The sequence below is a fragment of the Argentina silus genome (assembly GCF_951799395.1).
Source record: "Argentina silus genome assembly, chromosome: 14".
NCBI lineage: Eukaryota > Metazoa > Chordata > Actinopteri > Argentiniformes > Argentinidae > Argentina > Argentina silus.
In genome coordinates this window covers 9,934,290-9,961,369 of record NC_139668.1, presented here as the reverse complement: position 1 = coordinate 9,961,369, position 27,080 = coordinate 9,934,290, and the positions used below count along the sequence as shown (strand labels likewise).

The window sequence follows — 27,080 nt, the reverse complement described above, 5'->3', positions numbered from 1 at the left end:
ACTCTGATACTGTATGAATTTAATTGTTTTAGATGTTTCGCAAAATGAAACAGGCTACATTTCCAAATGCTTTAAATAAATAACAATGATAGATAATGCTACATAATCTGGAACAATTATTATTACCAAAATGATGATTAAAAAATATATAATAAAACAAAAATGTCACATGAAGAAAAAAAACAAGTCATAATTGTTACAGGGGAACAATTCAGAGTAAAAGCATGATCAATAATGTCACCAGCGAGCTCTTTTAACAGTGTTACTTATGTGCCAAAAGAAGAGTATAAACTGGTTTGAGATAGAGACATTTGCATGACAAATGTCAGATATCGTCAAGTTATTAGGTACAAAATGTACTGCATATGATCGATGGTATTAGGTCTTACTAATGTTGCAAGATAATATTACTGCTGTGTTTACGTCACCTTGCCTAAAAACTAATGAAAGTTGTGTTAAATGGTTAGCTGTGGGCCTAGTGGCTGACACCCCTAATGGTTAGTCAAGTCGAGTCAGCTGTCGGAATGCTAATATGTATACAAGTACTAATATACGGAGACCATGTAACATAATCTGCTATGCAGTTAAAAATACAAAAACGGCTTACAATGAGTACAAGATGGTGTAATGAATGGAAATATAGCCCCCTTACATGATCATCTTTACTATATAAGCACATTGTTTTCAATGTAATATCTCTTGCACAGTAACACCATAAAATATCATCGACCATGTTTTCTTGCAGAAACACTGTTTTTTTAAAACACAGTCTGTCAGCTGCTCCATGGGAGATGGATACCGCTCTGCTACAATAGGGATTAAGACATTCTGTATTTTTGATGGTTTACATTTCTTCTGATCATAACCAACAGAAATGGTCATTTCATTATCAGAATATCTCTATACAGACATCTCAAATAATTCCTTCTTCCTTATTTTCTCTCTTTGGGCATTTATCAAATTCTTTTCAGGGTTGTATACATTGTGACACAGTGTTATTTTCAGCCATGTGATATATAGCACCATTTGCTATACAAATGCATAAAACCAGCTTTACCATTACACACACCTATTCATCAATATATCTGAGCCTAGTAGTAGTTAGTAGTTTTCCACCATTGTAATGTCACTGTTTGTTTCAACATCTTTAAATTGATAAAACAGTTATGTAGTGAGTGGTGTGTGTTTTTTCTTCTTTTTCTACATTGGGTACAATAAATATCCAGAGAAAGATGAGTGGACATATTGGCCAGCATAAAGTCCTGCTGCCTGGTCAGACGGAAGCTGTACATAGACAGTGTCTCCTTGTTGTAACGGGAGGACAGCGCTCCCTGATGCCTGATCCAGGAAGCCCTTTTTGTACTCATCATATGTGTACATCACTGGTTCATTGTTCCTCATCAGTGCCACCCACACATTAGCTCCTTTGCAGTGGACATGATAAGCAAAGTAATAGATTCCTGGTATGCTACAGGTGAAGACACCAGTTTGGGGGTTGTAGTCTTGATGGCCATTATACAGAAGCTTGTCAAAGACAACAGGGGAGCCAACAGGAGGGAAGGGATTGGTGAGCTGAGCAGTAAATGCAGGCATCTCCAGGCCATTGCCCCCAATGTCACCTCCATGTTTTGGTTTCTTGTATCCACCTGGTTTGAGACCGTTCAGACCAGGACCTACTTCAGGGAGGATTTGTCCAAGACCTGGAGGTTGGGCAGGGGGCCCAGGTGGGCCAGGAAGGCCGGGTTGTCCTGGTTGTCCAGCTTGACCAGGTGGCCCACCACCGCCAGGTTTCCCCTGGGGACCTAATTGACCTGGAATCCCTGGTTTCCCTTCACCTGGGTAGCCAGGTTTTCCTGGTGGACCAAGCTCACCTTTTGGTCCTGGAAGTCCTGGAGGACCAAGTGGCCCACCTGGACCTGTAATTCCTGGGATTCCCTTGGGTCCCTGGTAACCTTTTTCTCCAGGCTGTCCACCTTCACCCCTTGGACCGGGCAATCCAGGAGCACCAGGGAGGCCTGGCAAACCTTTGTGTCCATTGTCCCCTTTTGGACCCAGGGGCCCTGGTAAACCTCTAGGCCCTGGTTGGCCACCTTCTCCTGGATATCCTGACTGTCCTGGAAGCCCCGAAGGACCTGGCTCACCTTTAGGACCTGGTAGCCCTTTTGGCCCTCCAGCACCACCTTCTCCTTTCGGGCCAGGAAAACCCAGACCTCCGGGTGGTCCCATGGGTCCCGGCAGACCAGGTGGCCCATTGGGTCCTGGAGCGCCTATCATTCCTGGAAGACCTCCATGACCTTTGTCACCTTTCGGGCCTGGTAATCCAGGCAAACCGCCATGTCCTTTGTCACCTTTTGGTCCAGGATATCCTGGCTTGCCATAACCAGGTAAGCCCGGACCTCCTGGTAAACCTGATGGGCCTGGTTCCCCTTTCCCACCTGGAAACCCTGGTTGTCCTGGCAACCCATCTTGCCCAGGCTTGCCAATACCTGGTAGCCCAGGTGGTCCTGGTTCACCTCCTTCACCTGGTGGCCCTGCCAGTCCTGGTTCCCCAGAGGGGCCTGGTTTTCCTGGTCCCCCAGGGACTCCGGGCAGTCCATTCAGACCTGGTTTTCCAACTCCTGGCAGGCCCCCTTGACCTGGGGGTCCTGGTGGTCCTGCAGGTCCTTTCAAGCCTGGCAATCCTGGCAGACCAAATCCTTTATCCCCCTTGGGCCCAAGAAGACCAGGGAAGCCAGGTGGACCTTTGTGACCTGGCTCTCCCCGGGGACCAGGCTGCCCTGGCAATCCCTGTCCACCTGGTTTACCGATCCCTGGCAGGCCTGGGGGCCCTGGAAGACCTGGAGGCCCTGGCATCCCTATTGGTCCCTCACCACCACCAGGACCCAACTCGCCTTTTGGGCCTGGCAAACCTGGTCCTCCAGGTTTTCCTGGCATTCCAGGCATTCCCGGTTTCCCTATTCCAGGATACCCTTGGGGACCAGGGGGACCTGGTTTTCCGTGGGACCCTGGCATTCCATGGCCTGGCATCCCTGGTGGGCCCTGAGGTCCTGGTGGCCCCTGGGCTCCTGGTAGCCCCTCAGGACCACCTGAGGGACCACCCCCTTCTCGAGGACCTACAGGGCCTTTGCCACCTCTGGGATAAATTTCACCTGTGGATTACAACATGAATTACAAAACAGTAAATGTGGCCCCACTTTAAATTAATCACCACTTTTAAGGCTTCATGATCCCTCATGATCCCATCAATGAGTTTACACATTGATGCCAGTCAAATCCTTCAATAGCAAATGCATGCTATCCAGGAAATAAAATAAAAAAATGTTGTTTAATATGAATTTGCTTATAAATTATTTATGAACCATCTATGTATTCCCTATAAATAGTTTATGAATTTGTCAGAAATCCAAGCCTTAAACAAACGTGATAATTTGCTTTGAAAGTAGGACTGTAAATTCCTAGAAATGATTTGCTGACTTGACTAATCATATAACATAACAGATTCATACTAAGATGATAAGATGCATTCAATAATATATAAAAAATTTAAATAACTCATGCTAATGGTAAATAAAAAAATAAACACTCCATTGACGCATTTTGTCATTATGATCATGTTGATATCATAATGACAAAACGGTCTCGGGGTAAGCTGATTGGATCCTCTCTGGTAAACGGTGCGTAGTGCAGACTTGGACCAAATTATTTTATACTGTATTTGTGGAATTCAAAGGACTCCTTCAACTTCAACCCAGGCGGTAGTACACATTTACTTTTTCCCACACAGTAGAATTTTCCGAAATAATGAGTAATATTTCTATAAATGTTTTATAAAATATAAGATAATATGCTAGAAATATAATTCTTGATAATACAGGCTGAAAAAAAATGAAGAAAATAATTGTTGAGACAGATCAGGTGATCATCATCATGGCTGTATGAAATGTCAATACCAATTTCACTTCACATTATGTGATTTGTCAAGAATGTATAAATTATTACTTTTAGAAGCTTTGTCCAGGATATGATTACCTACAGATGCAAGAAGAGATAACGTTTGCTTTGGCAACTAGGAATGAAAGCAGTTGTGAGGTATTTTGAATGGCACTGAAATATGTGAGAGAGGTTAACCGCTCCATGTCAGCACTGCAGTAGCTTGTCTCCCATGATTTGGATACTGTACATATTGGCCGCTCCCTTCAATGGTGGCCACGGCAATGGCCCAATTTACAAGAACTGTCTAACCCTTGTAAACTTTTTTTGAAACCAATATTGTTTCAGCTATAGCACATATATATTCTCCGCAAGATAATTGAATTTACAATTTACAATTCATTCAGCAATGAAACACTATCCAATGCACCAAACTCACCTTTGCCCCCATTGGGTGGCATCTCTTTTCCCATGTGCAATGGCAACTGTGGAAGCTCTTTCCCGTACTGTGGCATCATTGGGATTTCTTTGCCATATGGCATATGTGGCATGTCCTTTCCCAGATACTGTTGGGGCAACCCATCGTTACCCAAGGGCATATGAGGTAACTGTGGCAGAGGCTGCTGCTGCTGAGGGTGCTGCTTGTGTCCGTAATATGCCACCCCATGGACATGGCATAGTAGACACAGCTGGAGCACGACCAGCAAAAGGTGAGCGCAGGGGAGGGGCATTGCCATGTCCTGTAGAGAGAGAGAGAGAGAGAGAGAGGGAGAGAAGGAGAGAAAGAGAGAAAGAGGGAGGCGCACATACTGTAACTCAAAGCTTTCTAATCTCATGACAATAAAACGAGTGAAACAGAGGCATTCCATGCAAAAGATAAATAAACATTGTATTGACTGTCTTGGTAAGTCTTGGTTAATCGGACAATGTCATATGTACAATAAACTGTAGGCGCGTGCCGGACTTTGTATGTGGAATAGTGAGAGCTAAAAGATTATGAATTAGGTATCAATGGGTAATGAAAATGGCTAATTTTTTGATTTTGATTCAAGTATGTTACTGTGGAATCTGTTAATGCATCTGTATAAAGAGACACTTTATGGGATGGTAGTTATATTTTCAGCAAGTTATTTTAACCAAAATGTTATGCGCAATATGAATACCCATTTTGCATTGGACACAAATGTATGGCACTGTACTGTGCTATACAACTTGAGAGACACACAGATTCTCTTTATACTTTCAATCATTGAAAGTACTATTTTTGTGGAACAGATAATAAATACTTCTGACAACATAAATTACATTAATTTCAACTTGAGATTTATTGTTTTGTTACATCTGCCAGCATGAGATGTCAGGCCAATTTTCAAGGTCAGACATTTTTGGCATTGAAACCAAAACATTAATATTTAGAGGTAGGGTTTTTAGTTACTGGGTGAGGAGAGAGAGAGAGAGAGAGAGAGAGAGAGAGAGAGAGAGAGAGAGAGAGAGAGAGAGAGAGAGAGTGAGAGAGTGAGAGAGAGAGAGAGAGAGAATGAGAGAGAGAGAGCACCTTGTAGGGATTTCCGGTCCTGGTTCATCAATGAGAAGAGCATGTGCAAAACCTGGACCTGAAACTCATCCAACTCTTCACTCTTCACTTCGAACTTAACACAGTGCAATTGTTACTGAGACAGTAGGCCTAGCCCACTGTCATGAGTGAAGGAGTGATTAAAGTGTTTAGTTAGCAACTGGTTCATGTCTCAATTTGTAAGTAAGGGTAGTGAGGAGGGACAGCACAAACCACACTACTTGTTTTCTCTTTTGATTTCAGCCATTTCACCATGCTGGATAATTAAACTCATGCAAATGAATTAAAAGACGTATATAGTTCAATATTAGGCAAGTAAACTTGCTGAATTGTTTAACGAATTTCATTTTCAGAAAAGTAAGACGAGTGAGCTATCAAAGTGTGTCGAGTGTATGAATATCCAGCTTAGATGGATCAACATGAATGGTATGAGAAATAATACGGTACATTTCAGTCTGATTATTAAATACATGAACATTAATGAATTTGGGGTCCCTAGGTGAGATCTTAGCTTAAGTCATTGGTGTAAATATAACTATAACTTAATTCGGGGGCCATATATGACCACCTACTTTGCCAATGCATCCGTTAAACAATTAAGTTTGGCATTAGTATTTTAAAAATCACTTATGTCCCGTCCTCTGCATTAACCCTAATTCTAAACAGATACAGTCCATGTTCGACTAACAAACTTAAAGTAAGAAAACCTTTTTTTTTGTTAGGTTCTCGATGTGACCAAAATGTGACAACTTGCAACAGGATTGTAATGGACCATACCATCAGAATGAAGTCACCCATGGTTTGGGTTTGCTTTGAGTAGTTGCCATTTTATGTATGTATCCATGTATGTGCCCAGTAACCATTCCCAAAGTGCAGGAATGGTATGCCCCCAACACTGGACATAATGACCTCAATCTGTCCAATTCAAGGTTTTGATTCTCCATGTTTTCATCAGTATAAGACCATGAGACCATCATTTGTCACAACATGAACAAGACCAATATAGCTTTGAATCTATAATCTACATGAGGCATGTATTTCTTAGAAAACAAGGTAGCAGGAACTGGATTGATGGTTTAATGTTCAGCCAAACATAATTGCCAAGAAATGCTTGATTGCTTGTGTGTGGCAGACCAGAGTTGAAACGGGCTGTTTGCACATCAAACAGTCAAGCCAAATAACATTCTCTCTCTCTTTTCCAAATGTCAGTATTGCTTGATGGACTGTCTGTCACCTTTTGATCAAACATCTTCGACATGTTTACTTAAGGGCTGAGGTGGAGGGAAGAACCTTGTGTTCCAGAACAGCATTTCCCATTATTCTTACTCACACCCATGGTAAGAGAATACCGAGGGAAAAGATTTTGAGGGAAAAGATTTAGCTCATGACTCCCTGTATACTGCAAAAGGCACATAACACAACATCACTCTACAGCGTTTCTTAGCATCACCAAAACATGAAACAACCTAACATTACTCTCTCAAACCCTTACTATGACGTCTTTGAAAAGAACACATTACCACTAAATTAGTTTGAAGCAAGCAACCCAAAATACGCTACACAGATGATTGCTGCTGGTGTTACGATCATTGTGAACACAATGACAATATTGTGTCAGCCAGCCAGCCTACTTGTAATGTGGTTGCAGCTGCAAATTCCTTGCATCCTGTAGCCATATGCAGTATATGTATGGCCTTGTATTATTTTTTTTCCTGATAACAAGACCTTACCAAAAAAATCTGGGTCTAGTTGTAGGGGCTGTTCCATGCAACTGTAAAAAACGATGTCCATACTGTAAAAAAACAATGTCCATACAATGATATTGAGACAAGTGACTTTTTAAAATTGTGTATTTGAATGTTCAGAGCAAGTTTTTGTATTTATTTCCCATTAACATTCATCACAGTCCCCATGACCTGATCTGAATGCCAACTGCACCCAACCTTACTGCTGACACTATCATAATATACTTGCGTGAGACAACGTACTGTGAGCTGTGGAGGCTGTCCTGGTATACTCCGTCAGACAGCAAACTGATTTTAGTGGGAGAGATATTTTTAATAGTAATAGTAAGAGTAATTATTATACAGTGTAATTGTCTTTTTAATAATTTCTATGTTCTCATTGTTGTATTTAGTGTGGCAGACTGACCCAGGTGCTCATGATTGTAATCAAATGTTCACATGTGTTTTTAACCTGTGTATCAGATGTGTTTGGGAGAGTCCTAAAACCATGCAAGGTATGCTTGCACTGCCAATGATTATTTTACTCTGCAGTTACAATACATTAAGTATTTTAAGCTATTTATTCTCAGTTTAAGCCTTTTCAAGTGTATGGCCAGCGTTATCACAGATATTTATGAAAGCTACAAAAACAGACCCACATAAATTCACACACACACACAAAAAAAAATGCTTTCAATTGTATTGAGGTAACCACATCCCCATGGCGAACTATTGTGGTGCTGGAGTTGGAATTCTCTGAACAAAACCAGCTACAGTATTTGATAAAGAGTTTGGAATTAGTGTTTGAGTTTCCCAGATAAGCAGTCATTAAGTTGATGAGTTTACACATGAAAATCATAAAAATCAAGTTACATTTATTTCAGCCATTGTCAAAGTAATACATTCAAAATGAATGCATGCAGATGTGTATGCTAGTGTAAGGCAGACACCCAAAGGAAAGAATGGCAGTAATGTTTATTCTGTTAATACTGTTCAGAGCAACACCATTAATACTGCATACTAACACAATGGATTATCTCATCACTACGTCTCAAATACATTTATATTTTGCTATAAAGACACAATGTAAAGTACCCTCGCACTTGGAATTTGATACACTCCGTATTGTCATTGTTGCTCTGTTCTTCTGTCAAAACTGTGCTTCTGTCAGTCACTTTGTTTGAAGAAGGCACAAAAAGTCAGGGAACAACTGACTTTTCTACGTAAAAATCATACTATCTAGATAGAAACTTCTCATACCCACATACCATTTGTCAAGAGTATTCATGTTATGGCCACTCCCCAGCGTCTTTGTTATGCTCCTGTCCTTGTGTTTACAGTGTGTTGTGTAAATAAAAGGTAAAAAGTTACTTTTCTAGTCACTGTCTGGCATACAGGCTCCTTTTCTTCAAGGAGAATTGAAAACAATGACAATTAATTTCTTCCACTGTGTGTGTGTGTGTGTGTGTGTGTGTGTGTGTGTGTGTGTGTGTGTGTGTGTGTGTGTGTGTGTGTGTGTGTGTGTGTGTGTGTCTTTCTTTTCTTTTCTCCACAGGGGGGCGCTAGACACCAAAATGTTCTCTTCACACATTCAGATGAGATGCAAATACCTCTTGCCAAGCTCTTACTTCACTTTCACAATTAGCAGGCAAACATCAGTTAGGCACTAGGCAGATTTTATGATGAGGTCATCATCACACATCTGAAGGCTGTTAGTGGAAAAAAATCTCAAATATCATCCTAAATTGAAACAAGGCAAAATATACAAAATGACATGTTAATGCTACTCAGTAACACCAGTCATCATATGTTTCTATCAGTGGAGGCTGATGGAGGTGGAAATTGGAGGACGGGTTCATTGTAATGCATAGAATGTAATGAGAAATGGTATCACGTGTTTGATTAAGTCAGTGAGCTCATCCTCCAATTACTACCTCCACCAGCCTCCACTGGTTTCTCTCATGACTTGAACTCAAGTACAAGGAAAATGTCAAACGCCAGTATCAAGTGCACCTCCTCTCTCTCTTAGAAATCATACCTAGATCGGCCAACATTTTTGTTGACTTTATGGCATTTGTTCGTGGGTTACGGGGAATTGCGATTCTGCAGGAGTGAGAAATATTTCTGCAGCCGACAAGCCAAGTCACACACACACACTTCCGCTAAGGGCCAAACCCAAAGCCCTCCATCTCCTGTATATGCACATTCCCCCTCTCTTCTCCTTTCCCTCAATCCTTCCTTTCACCAACACTAAGTGTGAAGGAGTCACGTTTCCTCTCAGAGTGAGTTACATAGAGCACATGTTACTAAATAGGGAATAATTAGAGGGCCTTACAGGACCTCGGCCTTGTTTTACCGCAGTGGGCCCTGTGGGGTGCCTTAATCCTTTAAACATGAGATTTGCTAAATGATTGGAGCAAAAATAAACGCCAGGCATGGATGTATGTTTCCTAGTCTTTATTGTTCTTTCAGCATGCTGAAGAGATCAGAGCATTGACTAATAATTCATTGTACTACAAAAGGTGTTTTGGTCCCACTTTCAACAGATTATAATTTTAAAGGCCTTATAAAGCTTTGGTAAACCCTTTTATAAGGCCTACACAGCTGCTTCACATATCATAAATACATCAGTAACATGCTAAAGGTTGGCAAAAGGGTTATGCCACATAGTGCCAGATTTAAAGACCTGTTATAATACCCTTTAGAATGATTTGTGAAGCAACAACTATACAGTATGTTGTCCTTAAAACCTAAAAGGTTTATGAAGGCTTCATCAAGCCTTTATGAGTTGTAATTTGTTTGAAGTGGGGCTGAGAAGGAAAGAAGCTGTCTCCACAAACTGCAAATAATTTAGAAATCAATGTTATGTTTTATTCTTTACAAAATGTAAAGTGGTTTAGTGAAAACAGTAGAGCGAGTAATAGCAAGTAATAAACAGTAGAGTGTCATCTCTCCCTCTTGAATTACACAACTATTTATGCAATGATTTGACAACCACGCCTCTCAAGCTCTCAGCAACCAAACAAGCATGCTTTCTTACCCTTACGTGCCTCCTCTCCTCAAACTGAAGGGCCTGGGATATAATCAGTGTCTGTCTATCTGTCTGGCTTGGCTAGATGCTGCACTTCCCCTTGTGTTCGGCTGCGTCGGGGCTCGCCCGAGGCATGAACGGGAGGGACTCTGGCCACAGGTCCGGTGCAATGCTGCAGTCCAGGGCCCTGCAATGATGAATGGGAGATACTAATGCGCCATGACTTTTTCTCAGGCGGCTGGAGGTTTTAACACTGTGTTGCAACATCTCCTCCACCCCTTGTGGAACTTGGCCTCGGTACTCTGAGGTGCTCCGGTACATCTTCGTTGGAGCAATATCAAGGGCATACATTATCAACAGGCTTGTATAAACAAGTTTATCCTGTTGGGGAAGAATTAATCAACTACATGTCTAATATCTCCTGTTGTTATTGTTGTGGATAAAGTGGTTGACATAGAAGAAATTCTAAAGGATCTGTCGGAAAGTGAATGGTGCCAAGACCGGGAGTCAGTGCACCTTTGCCTGTCTTTTGACTGCAAACTGTGACTTTGCACACCCTTCTAAGGGTACATCCATTCCCGATCATTCAGGAACATTTCGCCACGAGAGTCCTATAAACCTATAGCTCTCCCTTAAGTCAAACAAATCCCCAAAATACCTATACAATGTAGGCCCCAGACACTCGTCTGAGGTAAAACATTCAGTGTTAACAGCTGTGCTAACTGTGACTTTCTAGAGGTGGCATGCGATGCTTTTTTTCACCAGGGAGTGCACCAATCAAAAGCATTTAAAAGCACAATCTTTGATTTATAAGAACCTGAAGCTGCTGTCAAAAATAATCAGTAAGGCTTTATCTTACAGCCTGGTATTAAGCAGGTATTTACTTAGAAACAAAGAGTAAAACTATTATTACATGATAATTGCATTTCAATCAGGGTGGGATTCCACTCTCCTTTGAACAAAAAAAAGCTGGTCACCCAATAGTGATGTATTTATGGCTCCGCTCTCTACCAAAGGATAATGATGATAGTCTTTCTTGTGACATCTTATTGCGGCCATCAAGCAACATGTTCTCTTTTACCTGTCTCATCACTATTAGTAAATTCAGGATATCAACTAGGCCTTGTTAATTTCCTACTACAATGGCAGTGTGTATTAGCGTAAAATGTTGGATATTTGTGAGATTAGTACAGGTTGTACCTCAAAAGTACACACGTGTGGTGCATCCACAGTACAAAGCTACAGGAAGTGACATTATGTATAAAAGCAGATGACGTATAACAAGGGGCTATATTTTGACCAGGGAGGGAATTTTTCCCAGACTCAAAAGACAGCCCTCAGGGCTATATGTCGGAAATGACTGTACAACCTCAATTGGTCAAGGGGTTTAATTTTCAGTCATCCATTTTTATACTCTGAGAAATGTCAGATGGATTATTCTCAAAGGAAAGGTTAAAAGGGGTGATACTAAGATACTAGAGATTTGTTTTAAACAATCAGATAAAGTATGTATATATATATATATATATTATATATAAAGTATATAAGTAGAGAACCATATAGGATTCTAAGGAAAACTAAATCTTTCGCAACTTTTGTATCCAGCACCACGGACAGAGAGTAGAGAGAGCATGTAGGCATGTAGGACTGTTTGACAGTCTGCAAGTCATAGCGTTTTCCTTCATTCCCACAGTTATTCAAAATGTGCTTCTTTTTTTTTTGCCTTAAACAGGAAACACCTTTGAAAGGGTTAACATTGACCGCACTCAGTGGATAACCATCCTTTCCAATGTGACTCATCAGGTTGTCTTGAAGCTCTCCATTTCCCCAATTGTATATGATATACAGTACAACGACAAACGCAGCCCAAAAATCCATAGATCATAAATCATTGGACTTTGTTGCTGTAAAAATCCTTAATACTTTTATCATTTCACTTGCTTTGCACAGACTATTAACCTTAATCAGAGACTTCAGAAATAAGGTGTTACTGTCTACAACAAGCGGTGAAAACCTAAAAGTGATTTTCTTAAAAACAGATGCCTGAAGGTAACCTTAAAGCATACTTAAATCTTCACAAACTGCTGAGAGCAACCAGACGAAAACCCTGTTTCATTTACCAGACCTGTCCCACCAAGACCCATAGTTAATTTAAAAAATTGGACTTGGCTTTGAATACTCCCTGTGTAGATACTGTAGGCCAAAGCATCACTTTTAAAGAGAGACAGGGGTCGCAGACAGGTGCTGTTCTACAGTCAACAGACACTGAATCAGTTTGCACGCATCCCACTCAGACATCCATCAATCACATGCCAGTTTTGGATGTTCTAGACCAATAGGAGAAGCAGTCTTTGGCTCGTACACTTTGGCTGAGGACACAGGGAAAACCAGGGGGAAATGATGGGCCTCACAAGTGAGCCGGCGCAGAGGAGATCCAAATTCTGAGCTGGGTCCAAGCCCTCAGCTGCAAAAGCAACCCCCCCTCCCACTCCTCCTCGCCTATTTATTTATCAAATTCACATGGCGGCAATAAAATTCTCACGTTGTTCTCTTGGGCTCGCGTTGTAATAACAAGTCGGTCAAATGTCTATATTCCCTTCACAGACTGCCAAGGCTGAACTTATCGTTCCATCCCCTCTTTCAATAGCAGAGACTGACCAGTGATTTAAACTCGATATAAAACAATGATAATGCAATAAAGACCGTTCACATTTGACCACAGGAAGTCTGTGTTCTCCACTTTAGCCAACACTTACAACCATGGCAGAGCCTGCTTGGTGATGAGCCACAAGTCTTTTATCAACCCAACTTGGGTTTGAAAATAATCAAATTTCCATTTCTCCTCTGTATTTTCCTGACTGCTTCCAGATGGTAACTTTTATTCTCAATAAACAAACGGGATCATGAGCAAAAGCATGGTGAATACCGACCATGTCATTTCTTATATGTGCTCCTTTAATTGCTTGTGGTTAGGTCTGGCCTCTGTATTTCAACCAGATTGGTATGCTAAATCTCTTTACAATGGGAAAGTACAGCAGACAAAAGCTGTTGACTACACAATTCTATACATGATCAGAGGGCTATCGTCAAATTCAAACAAAATACAACTTGTTTCTGACCAAACAAGGGACTTCCAAAGAGGAAACAGTGGGACTCAAAAAAGGGGATTGTAGAGAAATAGTATCATCTTATTCACGGATCTGAAGTGTGGTCTTGCCCCTAAATGATGTTGAGGTGGTGCAATGTGTGACTTACTGTAGTCAAAATAAGTACAAACAGACTATGAGCTTTTCCAACAACTGTGATCAATTCACTATTCCCTGACTATCATTTGTGAGAACATGAGACACGTGTATTGATTGATTGAAGTGTATTCTGTATGCTAACATCACAACATGACTTTGCATGCAAATGGACAATAAAGTTATTGTATCGTATTGTAAAAGAGTGAAGCAATGTGACAATCCATGAGCTGCTTTTTTATTCAACCATATTAAACATGGTTCATGATGTATGAGTCAAAGTCAAAGAGACTGACAATGGAAGACAGACAGACCAGCACAGGCAAGCTTGTGTGGACAAAGTCTGAAGGTTTGTGTGTTAAACACACACTATTCTACGGAATAAAGATTGGAGAAAGCAGAAGTAGCAAAACTGTTTCTCCTCTTTGCCATATGTTTGGCAGGTAAGCTTTGACTTGATGGCGTTTTGCTTGCTTAAAACTTTATAGTAGGTCATGCTCTGTGGACATAAAGCTGAGAAGGGTGAAGCCCTGGTTTTGTAATAAAGATGCTCTGGGGATCTCTCTTCTTCAGAATACAAAAAGGATGGTCTGTTACTTTGTAGGCTGAACAAAGATGTGTGACCTCAGTTCACAAGGGGAAGATGGAGAACTGCATACAATCGAACAGGATAGCAAACAAAGTAGGGACATGTTTTGGTTAATCATCAATGTCATGAGTCATGACCTTAGTTCACAGCAGATATTCACACATTGGTTGAAATTATCCAGATTATCCTTGAGAATAATTCTGTACATAAAACAAAGGTGCTACAGTACACCGCTTCCTTGGAGAGGGTAAGCTGATCTTAGATCTGTGTTTGAGGGCAACTTCTACCTGGAGCTCTCTTCCCACACAAGATGTGGCTGTAGCCTAATAAGGGCATTGTCTTCCGCTCTTTCAACATAAAGTCACTCCTAGAGGAGGACACAAAGCCCCATGTGAAAGGGCCATTCTGTCTGTCCCAATAAAACGGATGCTGACGGATGAGATGACCTCTCTGTGTTACCTAACTCACACCTGGGTAGCCTCTGATTTCCTTACATGAGGATGCCTTGGCAACTGATGCCCTAGATAGCCATGGGAAATGACCATGGTTACTGTAACTCACATTCTAGCACCCAAATGCCCATGCAACACCCACCCACATGCACGCACACACACACACACACACACACACACACACACACACACACACACACACACACACACACACACACACATACACACACACACACACACACACACACACAAAATAAGGTCACCTGTACATCCCACAAGAGCTCTCTCTGTGCTTTACACAGATGCCCACATACATTGATAAAGTGCCTGTGACACAGAGGACTGAATCAAAAGGAGCACACACCGGTTCCACCACACAGCAGTACACACACAGGAATGTCAGATCAGCTGACGGGGCCTGACGAGGAGCCAAAAGCACATCTGGGGACTGTAAAACACATTCACTCTGTCCCACCTGTGTGAACTCTCTGTATATTATTCAGCCTCTGGAACATTTCTCTCTTCTTTATTTCCCTGAGGTGAACTGAACTGGCCCAGTGGTGCGGCCCCTGTGGGAGTCTAGAGAGGGAGAGCAAGAGAGAGAGAGAGAGAGAGAGAAATCGGGAGAAATCGAGAGAAAGAGGGGCAGAAGAGAGACAGAGACAGAGAGAGAGAAAAAGAGAGGCAGAAGAGAGGGAAGAGAAGGTGAAATAGAAAGATGAAGCTGCTAGCTCAATCAGACCTCAGCATGAGGTGACCATGAGCTCTCCTAGCCCCACACTGACAGCCGCAGCAGAAGAATAGATCCCCCATCTAACCTTATTTTATCTGCTCTGTCCAGGCTACCCCTCCCCAATCAGTCTTTGTCCTCTACCCTAAATTACAAATCGACCCCCTAGACATCCCTGTAGATGAGAGGATTTTTTTTATATCTCCATCTTGCCCTCTGATTAGCTAAGTGTGAATTTCACCAAATTGCTATACACCTACCAAAGGGCCAAAGGGATAGCGGCTAGCGCGCGATTTGGAATCAAGCCATCATCTCCATCTCCTCTATTCTCTCACTGCTGCCTGGTCTGTGTTGCTGTCCATGTGGCCTTGTCTGACTGATTTATCCCAGTGCAAACACAGCTCGCTCCAAGTGCCTGAATACCTGTCAGCAGAGGTCAGCGCCTCTGCCAACACTCCAGTTGTCTCGCGCTTGTTACGAGGGTCCCATCTCTCCCCTCCGATTCTAATCTGGTTGCCTTCCCGTTTACAGCATTCCTTCACACATAGGCACTCTCTTTACAGAGCAGAGACCCTCAGCTTCCAGAGGACTCAAAATCAGAATTATCTAAGCATGTCAAGGGACTGAATAGGCAGTATTTATAGTGGCCTAGGCTTAAGTAGTGTCAACAAAGGTAACAAATACGCTAACACGTTACTACATGGGGAGGTGGTTGTATCTCCACAAAATTTAGTTGTCCCCCCCCCCCCCCCCCCCCCGCCCCCTTTCTCTCGTAAACTAGATTGAAATGTGAGGAGTGAGGACCACTCTCTCCCACTACTCCATGCTGCACACTCTCATCCAGTAGTCAACGTTTGTGTGTTCCCTGGTATGAACGGTACCTCGCTGACAATGAAGAGCATCATCATCTTTTTTTCAAGCATATCAGTGAAAGAGTGTGTATACCATGGGAGCAACATGGTTGCATACAATAGCCTTGATAACAACTTAAAATCTACAGTGGAGACATAACCGTTTTCACATCTTCACCTACTACATTTATGCACCATTTGCTTGTCAATAGAAATATTAGGGGAATATTTAGTTTTGCAGATCATGTAAACAGCTTAATCACAATATTTTCTTAGTCCGAGTAAGAGCACTAATCCGAGTATTGTGTGCATGCACATGGGAACAGGAATGTGTCCGCTCCATATGACGCCTGTATCGTGCTCATCTTGCAAACTAAAATTCTATGCGCCTGGTTCTGCGCGCAGCTCTGTTAGACTAACGATGGCACAGTGAAGGACACATCCCATCCCAGATTGGGGCTTTCTTATTGATGCTCTCATTAACACAACACCACTTATTCCTCCTGACATCGTTATTAATACTCCCTGCTGATAAACATCAACTAAAACAAAATACATATTTGCCTAGATGTAGGCGTGCAACCTCAAATGATTTTATAATAAAATAATAAAGGCAGTCTAGGTTTTATTCTGTCTTGGTGATTGAGGTCACCCATGTGTTTATGATGATGATCTTGTTTGAGTCTACCTTTAAACAAAATGATAATCCACCTCAGAATAGCATTTGCTTAGTTGTTTTATAAATATAAACCCATATAAACCAGGCCAGGATAATTTATGATCTTCAATGGCCGGACAGAATAGTGATAAGAAGGTAAGATGATGGATGTTTAAGACAACTTAATGCATAATATAGCGGAAAGCTATTCAAAGCTGAAAACAGGATGTCGAGGGTTGGATTTTCAGGCCATTTTATCAAGAAGGGAGTGATCTGATTTGTAAATGATAATCACACATACTAAGCTTCTAGTTCTGCAGATTGTTTATGATTTGAAAATCTAGACTTGATTCAATTGGAATCAGTTCATTATGATTAAATTCATGAAGGGCTATGTCCTATGAGTTAATAAAGAAGTGTTGCTCCCACATGGTCAGGGGAACGAGGACTGACTTATCCCCTACAGTTGGCTGACCTGACTGGGAACTGCATTGCTACTGTTCCGTACGGACAGGGGTTAGAGACGCATGGGCTCAAATCACAGCCACTGCAGCTGTGTGATCCCAGGGCACATTCCCCTGAGTCAAATAAGCACTTCATATTCAACGGCAGAGCAGAGAGAGAGAGAGGGACAGAGAGAGACAGAGAAAGAGGCCACCCATTTCCTCCATGTGCTAAAGTAATCCAGAAATGATGTGTCAAATAAGTTTAACATGAATTGCCCCTGTTGTAAATGGGATTTAAAATGTCAATGCAGAACTGGAAAAACTGCCTGTTCGCTGTAATCTCAGTGCTGCCCAGAGTGTCTGTCTGTCTGTTGGTTGTCAATCTGACTACAAGTCACCATCAATGTTAAATGAATCTATGAGTCATTATTGGTCTCCACCGCTGCGTAAAACATACAGGACAGCAACAAGTCAAATAGCCCCACACCATTTCTCTTAGTTGCATCTGGCCCACACCAACACGATTGTTCCCTGTGAAGTCAGTGTTTTGTCAGGGCACTGCCAAATGCTTTACTCCCAACTCCCCAAAATGACTTCACCCCAGACAAGGGAAACACTCTTTGCACACAGAACTGTACTGTATATCCAAGGATCAAATAGTAACTATTTTCTTTCAAATACATTGAACATTTGATTGAGCCGAATACTATTTGAACCCAGGTCTGGTCTCAGCTTAGGGGTGGAATGTGAAACAATCCACTAGCTCCCTGGATGTATTGAGTGGCCTAAGGACAGAACACACCAGGGTCCCTGACTCTGCATCTTCAGGGGGAGAGAGCACCACAATAATGGGAGAGTGCCAATCCGTTGCCCAGGCCTCTTTCAGGCCTCTCCTGTGCTGCGCACGCCTAGGAATGCTCCAGAGACCAAAAACACCCTGCCATAATCCCTGTAGGAAGAGAGGGAAAGAGAATACAGCTGCCCCCAGGGCCGAGGATCTGAGTTCTCTGCCAGGAAAGCTCAGGGAAGCAGGGACATTAGGAGGCCTAAGGCCACAGCTGTGGACATATGGCCTACAGCCTTTATACTGTAAGGTCAGGTTATTACATCAGGTGTAAGGCTACACATATCCTGAGTACTGTTCATGTGCTATCAAAGGGATTTTTCTCTACAAAACCTGGGCCATTCTTTCCGTGTGCCAAATACCTGAACATATTGCTGAATAACATCTGAGTGTTATTTGTCGATAAGAGCAGCAATATCCTATCCTATCCTAAGTAGCGGACTTGTCATCCTCATACAGTACTGTAAGTTGCATTATCTTGCAACTCTATATTTCCTAAATAGATAGGGAGTCTACCTCTTGAATCAGTTCTCCTGATCTCAGTGTTGCACTTTTGACACGTAAAAGCCCATGATTTATACTTCACAGGCATATCTGTTCTGGATTTCCTTTGTTTTTGGCAAATGACGTGCATCATCTGAAGAGATTGGATGACTCAGGCGTAGCCACTTCAGTAAATCTCACATGCTTATAGCAGTTAGGTTGCAGAATTAGAATCAAAATGATTATCAAACAATTTGGGCTGCAAGAAAACTTTCTTTCTTTCTCCTCCCTTATTCCATTTTGATCTGCTCCCATTAGAATCACACACAGTAACCTTCAAAACAACCAAGACATGTGCAAAGAATCCGGCTCAGTTTTCTTGACACCCATGCCAAAGCACACATACGCTCACGGTGAGGAAAAATGCAGACATTCAAAGCACTTAAGTCAGGTAGCTACCCAGCTTGGTAAACCACAATTGATCAAACTGTGCAAAAAAATGTTTTAAAAATGTATACCCGCCACCTTTTTAATCATAGATCATATTACATCTATGGGATGCTCTTACCTTGATCAATGTGTGGCTGTAGAGGAGAACAATCACTGGAAGTGTGAAGACCTCTGAACAGCAGCAGACAGCATGGACTAGGCTTTTATGTGCAGGTGGGTGGAGCTACTGAAGTTCCTCGGAGAAGGGCAGAGGGAGAGCGAAGAGGAAACCCTGAGAGGGGAGAGAGAGAGAGAGAGAGAGAGAGAGAGAGAGAGAGAGAGAGAGAGAGATGGAGAGAGCAGTCAAAAGATACAAAGAGAGCAGAGACATACTGTAGGCAAGAAACAGACTTTTAGATAAATCCAGACAAAGAGAGGGGGAGTAAAGAGAGGAGAGAGACATGCTGACCATTCAAAGGCAATCCATTACCTCTAATGCCAATGGAACGACTCCCATATCACACCAACAACAACCCAGCCTCCTAGATCCCCTAGATTATCATTTGATTGGATCTTCGAGCCTATTCTTTACGTGGTGAGGTTATTGGTTTAAGGACTCATGGTCTTAACATGAAATATGGCTATTAAATAAAAGCAGTCCACATGGAGATCTGAGAGCAATCTCCCAGTATCTTTCCTTTTAGACCAGCTGCTGTACTATATTGCTGCTGAGTAAAACTAAGGGCAGTGGAATTGAAGGGGGAGTCAAAAGACACCGGCAACAGCTGGTTCAGATTTGATGCAGTATTGAAAATATGTTTTTGTTTGTGTTGTAATGTTGCCGTTTGCCATGTTCTCCCCACACTGTTCCTGTTTATCTAGAAAACATTATCATAACCACCACCGATTTTACTGTCAGCTCTTCCACCTCTGTCTTTTATCCATAATGTGTGCTCGTTAAAGTAATTTGTAATGCAAATAGTCTGTTCTCATGTACTGCTTCACTCACTCAAACAGACACGCATAAATACACACACACATGCTGACACAAACACACACACAATTTGTATGACGTTTTTTGGTCTGTTATTTGTATCGGCTGATCATTACACATATAATTAACTCTACATAGACCGTATTCTCTTTCACGAAACCTAAAGTAAAAACGTTGAAAAGCCAGCAGAACGGAAAATGGTGACATCATAGCACCTGCCCAGACTTCCTGGTCATGTACTGTAGTTATCCTGATGCTTAGATCTCAGGGCCAGGTTGTTGTTATGTCAAAGGCACAGAATATTTGGTAGGTGCTATTATTAATCTATGCTTCCTGTTGTTTGATCAATTTCCTTTAATCTTGCCGTTGGCAGTTAGTGGTGATGACTAATGCTAGCAGGTGGATGCTATGTCAGCTTACTGCTAGTCGAGCCACTGAATAAAATTGGAATGCAATGTTGGGGCAGAACTACATCCTCCATAACAAACATTTGCTGAAATTGAATGAAAACATAGGGTAACTCTATAGGGTAATCATGATACCTGCTACCACCGCTTCTGCCTTTGGACTATAATTTAGGTTGACAAGGATAACATCCATGCTCTTTCGGATCAGGAGTGGTGAGAGACAACCTTGCCCTCACCACCCCCACAGAACTCATGTTTCATGTTAGAGTTAGTGCTTCAGAATGAGTGTGTTGGACCAGCAGCTCAAACGTGACCGGGACAGATCTGAGTGCCAGGAGCCTGGCTCAGCCCATGCAGCTGTGGAGTAGTCGACCCAGATTTCTAACTCAGCACTGAACACTTAACCACAGTCAGAGAGATGACATGGGATATTCCCTAGCATGGAACCATATGTCAAATACTGTATGCTAATAAAACACATGATCCCCCCCCTTTGAGGACTCAATGTAACCAATAACTAGTAATAATGAATTATGCCTGTTAGCATTCAGAGTTACCTTTAAATCAATATAATCTGACCAGTGACATTCTGTTGGACTGCTGCAGCTGGGTCTGAATGCATTTCTGTCGCTGTGGGGCTATATATCGCCCCCCCGGATTTGTGTTCATTCAGAATTACCGCCTCACTCTGTTTACGATAATTACAGCTGTTGAGTTTGGCTGTGGATCGGACACGTTTGCCTGTGAGAATATTTCATTAAGGCAGTCAAATGTTCCTCCAAAAAATGCAGACGGCCCCCTCTTCCAGAGCTCAATACAGCGTCCATGGTTTCCCCTGCCAAACGAACGCAAGGTTGGAAAAATCTTCCTCTCGTTTTATGTGCACTTGGTCATCAAAACGTTTCTGAATTCATTGACATTGACAGGTAATTGGTTCCTGACAAAAGGTAAGGGCTCAATTCATTTGAATTGTATTTACGAAGTACTCTTTTTTTCCCAAGGTCAAGTGAAAAAGCTTTTAGAGTATGAAGTGTGTGTGCAAGGGCAGTACTATGTTGTGAGCAAAGACACTATAGAACATTAATTTGCTGGGTCTGACTTTCAGCACAGAGAGTAACAATGATTATCTAAACACTGAAACCTTGGTGCAATGGCCCCATTTGTCACTACAACCTAAATAGACTGTCCCCAAATATGCAACTGGCGTTCCAGCATAGATACGTCATGACAACTGGAAAATATAGACATGAGGAATGACCCAATTTTCCAGAGTAAGCTCAGGGAACATTATTTTTTATTGTTTCACATGGTCAATTATTGGCTAAATCAATTAAGACAAGCCTCCTTGTAGTACAAGAAAATGGTGATTTGTGTCGTCACCCAAAACCTCAGGTTACCAGTGCACCTGCACATTCTGTACATTGAAAGAGAATGAATGAGTTAAAATCGTGTTCCAGACATAAGATTTGACCTTGCTGGCCTGAGCTAGCTAACAGGCCGATGTCAATAGACATTTATCATACAGCACTGATACAGACGGCCAAAAGTTGATATGGGAAACTGAGCAACGTGGACTGAGATATACCTTAGAGAGAGCTATCCATCAAAAGCCCATGACTGTAATTAGTAAAACAAGTCAATTACTCAAAGGCCTCATGGAGAGATTTATTAACTCCCCCTCAGTTTCCTGCCTAGCCACAGGACATTGCTCATTATTCACACATTCATATATCAAGTAGCTACAGAGGCATTTCCTCATGTTACCTGTTTTATTTTCACTTGGCGTACCAAGAAAATTAAGCTCTTATATGTTTCAACACGCCACCTGCATAATGTGTCTATCTGTCTGAACAGTAAAGGTAGAGGGTTCAAGAGAAGGAAAATTCACAGCCACCAGTTGAGCTCAGACAATGATGTTCGTTTGTGTGTGTGTGTGTGTGTGTGTGTGTGGGTGTGTGTGTGTGTGAAGCAGCAGACTGTATAACCACCTTGCTATCACAGTCAAGGTCTGTTTTATGTCATGTCTTTATTGGCATTATGTGGAACATATTTGACGGTAATTTAAGTTCCAAATGATCTTTCAATCATCACAGGATGGGGGTTTGAGCTGTAATTGTAATGATGTCATTAAATGAAAGAAAGTCAGCTATTACTGAAAAGGTGATGAGGCAAAACTGTACGTTTCTTTAAATGTAGCTGAAATAATATGTTCCATATGAGAAACATATGTATGCCATTAATCTACACTACACTTAACCCTTTTTTTAACATTGTAAGTAAAACTACCGGCTTGTACTGGAAACCTTTATGTCGTATGTCAGTCTGGCCGGTTGTTTGCTCACACTCAGTTAGCTCTGCCAATGGGCACAGTTTGAATTTGCTGTCCGGCAGTTAATCTTTCCATTACTGGGTTTGCGTCGAATCGAGGCTGCTGCTGTGTTTTCCTTCACGTTGAATAGCACACTCAGGCGAACCACCAGTGTGGGACGTCGTCTGCACCAGAACAGAAAATCCCATTGACACCTTGCACTAAAATGCATCCTGTATCCAGATTCTGTCTGCATCTTGATTGTGTCCACATGAAAAGACAGGTGTAAATGAAAAAAAACAACATTGTGATCGGATTATGACCGGATCTGTGAAACCACCTCCGAAGGTGGATGAGCTCACATTGTGGCCGCATTGCAGACAAGTGTAAATGCAATCTGAAATGCACAGAGGTCGTTAATCACATTCTGTTCAACTTGGTTTCAATTACGTGACTGTGAGCTGTGAGAAGGGACATTTAAATGAAATCCAATCACAATGCAGATACAAAAGTCAGATAAATGGCACATTTTATTCATTCATGTGTGATGCGAGCACAGGATGCATGTTAATGCATGTTAATGCAAGGTGTAAATGGGGTCAAAGACTGGTACCCGCCACATACACTGGACTGTTGGGGAAGACGGTCTCTGTTCCCATAAGCCCTCTGTCGACAGGCTGGGGGGGAGATAAATCATATCTGTGTACTGATGCTTACCTGTGAGAACAGCCGGCTCGCTAGTTGTTCCTCTCTGTAGACAGCAAGAGGCAAGGGGAGAGACTCACTTCGAGGGGTTTACTGCAGGCAGTGGCCCAGGATAGAATACATTAAGTGCAGGGGAGGCTGGTGGAGGTAGGAATCGGAGGACTAGCTCATTGTAATGCATGGATTTCACATTCCATTCCATGCATTACAATGAGCCCCTCCTCCAATTTTTACCTCCACCAGCCTACTCAACCAATCTATCTGAACTCTATCTATCAAACTTTAGAATCATTTAAAACGGATTAATTAAAAAGCCACCTACAGTAACTAAAAAAATCATGACAGAAGATCTACAGTAAATGTTATCCTTGTTTAGCTGGCCAACTTGGTAACACTGGGTTGTGTATACTGTGTACTGAATACAGTATACTCCTCAGGTCACCCTGCTCATGGTTTTGACCTGGGTCATGTTGTTGTGCATATCACAGCAGGTTAGGATTTAGATCTTATCTCTATGTGACGCTGAGGTGCAGTGGGGATTAGACGAGGCCCAAAAAGTAAGACATAAAAATTCCTTCTCTGCTGGAGCATCAGTATCAGCATGGGCCAAGTTGCTGAAGTATAAAGAGCTTTAGTGACCTTTTCAGAAAGGCGCAATTTGTCATCCCCATTTAAAACCCCCACCCCATCGCACCTCCCTTCACCGTTCTGCAGCTCTGTTCCTGCCAAACCAACCTGCTGTCATTCAGGGATCTGACACCAACACACACACACACACACACACACACACACACACACACACACACACACACACACACACACACACACACACCACTATGGACTAGAGTAATCAGAACAAGCAAGTAATGTATAAATGAGTCAGAGAAACATGTACTGTAGACCAATACTATGATTATGATTATTATAACGCTATGGTTATAAAAAACGTTTGGATCTGAATAAAAAATATTAATGAAATGTACAAATATGTATATACCAGTGATGGAGTCTCAATCTTGCGGTCTCGGTCTAGAGACCACTCGATACCACAAAAATGCGGTCTGGATCTAGGTCTGGGCCTGTGCCTCAGAACCCAAAGTCTTGGTCTGGGTCTCGGTATCCAATGTCTCTGTCTGGATCTGGGTTTTGACCACTGGTCTCAGAAGACAAGACCGTTCTCCCAGCCTCTCACTTTCCAATTATGCTAAAATATCACCTCGAGTTGGAGAGATACAGCACCTAAAGCACGTACTGTAATGTTATCTGTTCAGAAAGAGCTTTCAAAGTTAAATGAAGCTGCTAATCATCATTAATATCTCTGAAATTATGCTATAGCCTAGCCCTTTTTCTACCCACTAGTACAACCAGGAGACCAACAGGTAACCTATTAAGTTTTGAATTGTATTCAGTATGCCTAAAGTAAATACACCAGCCGGCAAGCTACTGTAAATTTGCCAGACAAACATTTCCCCTCAGAGGGAAATTCCAATCTCTGTGTGAAAAAAAGCCTCAATGACTCAAGACATGGCATTTTAATGTTTTATGAGACAATACATTTTATTTAATTTTTTGCAATTTTTAACTTTTTACATTTACCTCACTACATTCAAATCATGAGGATCACAGGATTGTTAACAGGAGCACATACAATATAAAACATGCATGTATGTGATGACACGCAAACAAAGAACAAAGCAAACACATGCGAAGGAACATATACATTACACCCACAAGTGGCATGCATAATCTCAACATTATGTATGACTTCTCATTTGTGTAAAGCAAGCAAACTATTGTTAATGTAAAATGTTTTAATTAAACATGTGTGAGGTCAAAAGATAATCCAGAGAGGACGCATAGAACAGGGTGTTGGGCCCTGGAGGGTCTCAACAGACAGGGGAGTTAAGAGAGAGTAATTTGTTAAAACAGCTTCTATACATGCTGTAATGGGGAGTATATTCTGAATACCCCTCCTGAAAATATTTCACCAAGAATGATTGGCAGTGTTCTTTGGGTTCCTCAAACTGGAGGTTTGTTTGAGGAAAAACATAGAAGAGTAAAAACTGGTGCTCAAGCTGTTTAATCAACAAATAATAATTTAGATAGCAGTGCACACTTACAGATTTGCTATGCATGTTAATTGTAACACTGCCTCAATATTGTTTAGAGACATTCGTCTTCTCAGTAATTGGGCATGAATTGTGCCATTTGGTGGTCATAGACTGTTACTGCAGTTCAGTGTTCTGCTACTTCGAGCCCATGTTGGTCCACACATGGTGCACATTTGCAGAGGAAATGTTTTGTCGATAAGGTCAAAACTTTACAAAGACTGATCGATCTCTGGCCTTTTCAGTAACATGTGCTTTTGATTCATCAATCAAATGATTGCATTAACTATTTTCAATGACTCTTGTTATAAGGAGAAATATGGCATGAGTTCATGTTGTATAGTTATAGTTAGACTATGGCTAAGTATACTGTAGAATGTGTCAGTCATATTTCAGAAACCGTAATTGATCTCTGAGGAATCAATACAAATAATGTTTTATGTGTTGGCTTGACAATAAGAGCATTCTGAAAGATGGGGGAATGGTGGCGGCATTTACAACCATATATTCCTGCACTGCAAGGCAATTCATGACCTTAGATGTCAAGGTAATCCTTCAACATCTGATTATGAAATAATCTCTATGTGAATACCATGGGATTCAGAAAGACTTCTCCCTTTTCAATGTTTTATTTATTTGCCCGAAGTTATGATCCAACTGTTCTGGAGGGGTTGTCTTTCCTACACTGCCCTTGGAACAGCAGCCATATATTTTGACTGGAAAACTGCATGTTCAGTGGGAAGCAAATGAATCAATTTAGGTGGATCCAAAAACCTGGTTACATGAAAGGCGCTGAGTCATAGTCTAATCATTTGATGGTTGTCTGGCCAATGTCTGGACACACTAAGTTTGAGGCAAATGTTTGAGACTGCTTCAACGGGAAGCTCAAAGCAGAGCGAGGCATCCCAGGCTTGACATGGCCCATTTCCATGGGAACCATTTGGAAGTGTCAAGAATTGGATTGCACATTTCTGTGCAATACCCTGGGGGATGCCCAGGGGTCTTGTGTATTTTGTGAATACCTAAAACAAATGAGAATATATTGTTTGAGGTCAGGAGTGAATACAACAGGAGAAATACCCTCATTTTACTACTTAAGAGAAGAATAAGGCAGGTTTTCAAATTCCATCAGCTTTTCTTACATTTTTTAATTGGTGTAAGAGGCGTCAAGTTGTTGCAAACAGTATTGCTTCCTCCCACTCCAAGCTCACGAGTCTCAAACCTGCATCATCTGTATTTCCAACACAAGACCGAAAACCCAGATGGAAACAAGCTACGCTACTGAAAAGCTAGACGTTTGATGGCATGGATGGTGGTATTTCAACTTGAGGAGTGAGTTTACCACCTCAACCTGTTTATAGGGGCCCTTCCAACAATATTAAATGGATAGCTAGGTGATGTGATGAAAGTGCAAACCATTCCTTAGAGCAGGTTATGATGGTGACACCACACTTGAGCTGGCTGCCATAAAGCCTGAATAATCAAAACCAGCCAGTTTGCATCATAGCCAACTACACTTATGTCAGATTACAAAAGCTTACTGTGTGGGATTCTTGTGAGGATCTCTGAAATGCTG

General features: G+C 41.8%; 1 protein-coding gene across 1 annotated transcript; it reads right to left on the bottom strand.

Moving 5' to 3' along the window:
• Positions 1–882: 882 nt before the first annotated feature.
• Positions 883–19,161, bottom strand: LOC310815551 (uncharacterized protein). Its single transcript, XM_083685374.1, has 3 exons — positions 19,122–19,161; positions 4,361–4,670; positions 883–3,113 (listed from the first exon to the last, which is right to left on the bottom strand). Exons 2-3 carry the CDS (start codon positions 4,665–4,667, stop codon positions 1,201–1,203), a joined length of 2,220 nt encoding a protein of 739 aa, XP_083541500.1. The 5' UTR covers positions 4,668–4,670; positions 19,122–19,161; the 3' UTR covers positions 883–1,200.
• Positions 19,162–27,080: the final 7,919 nt, after the last annotated feature.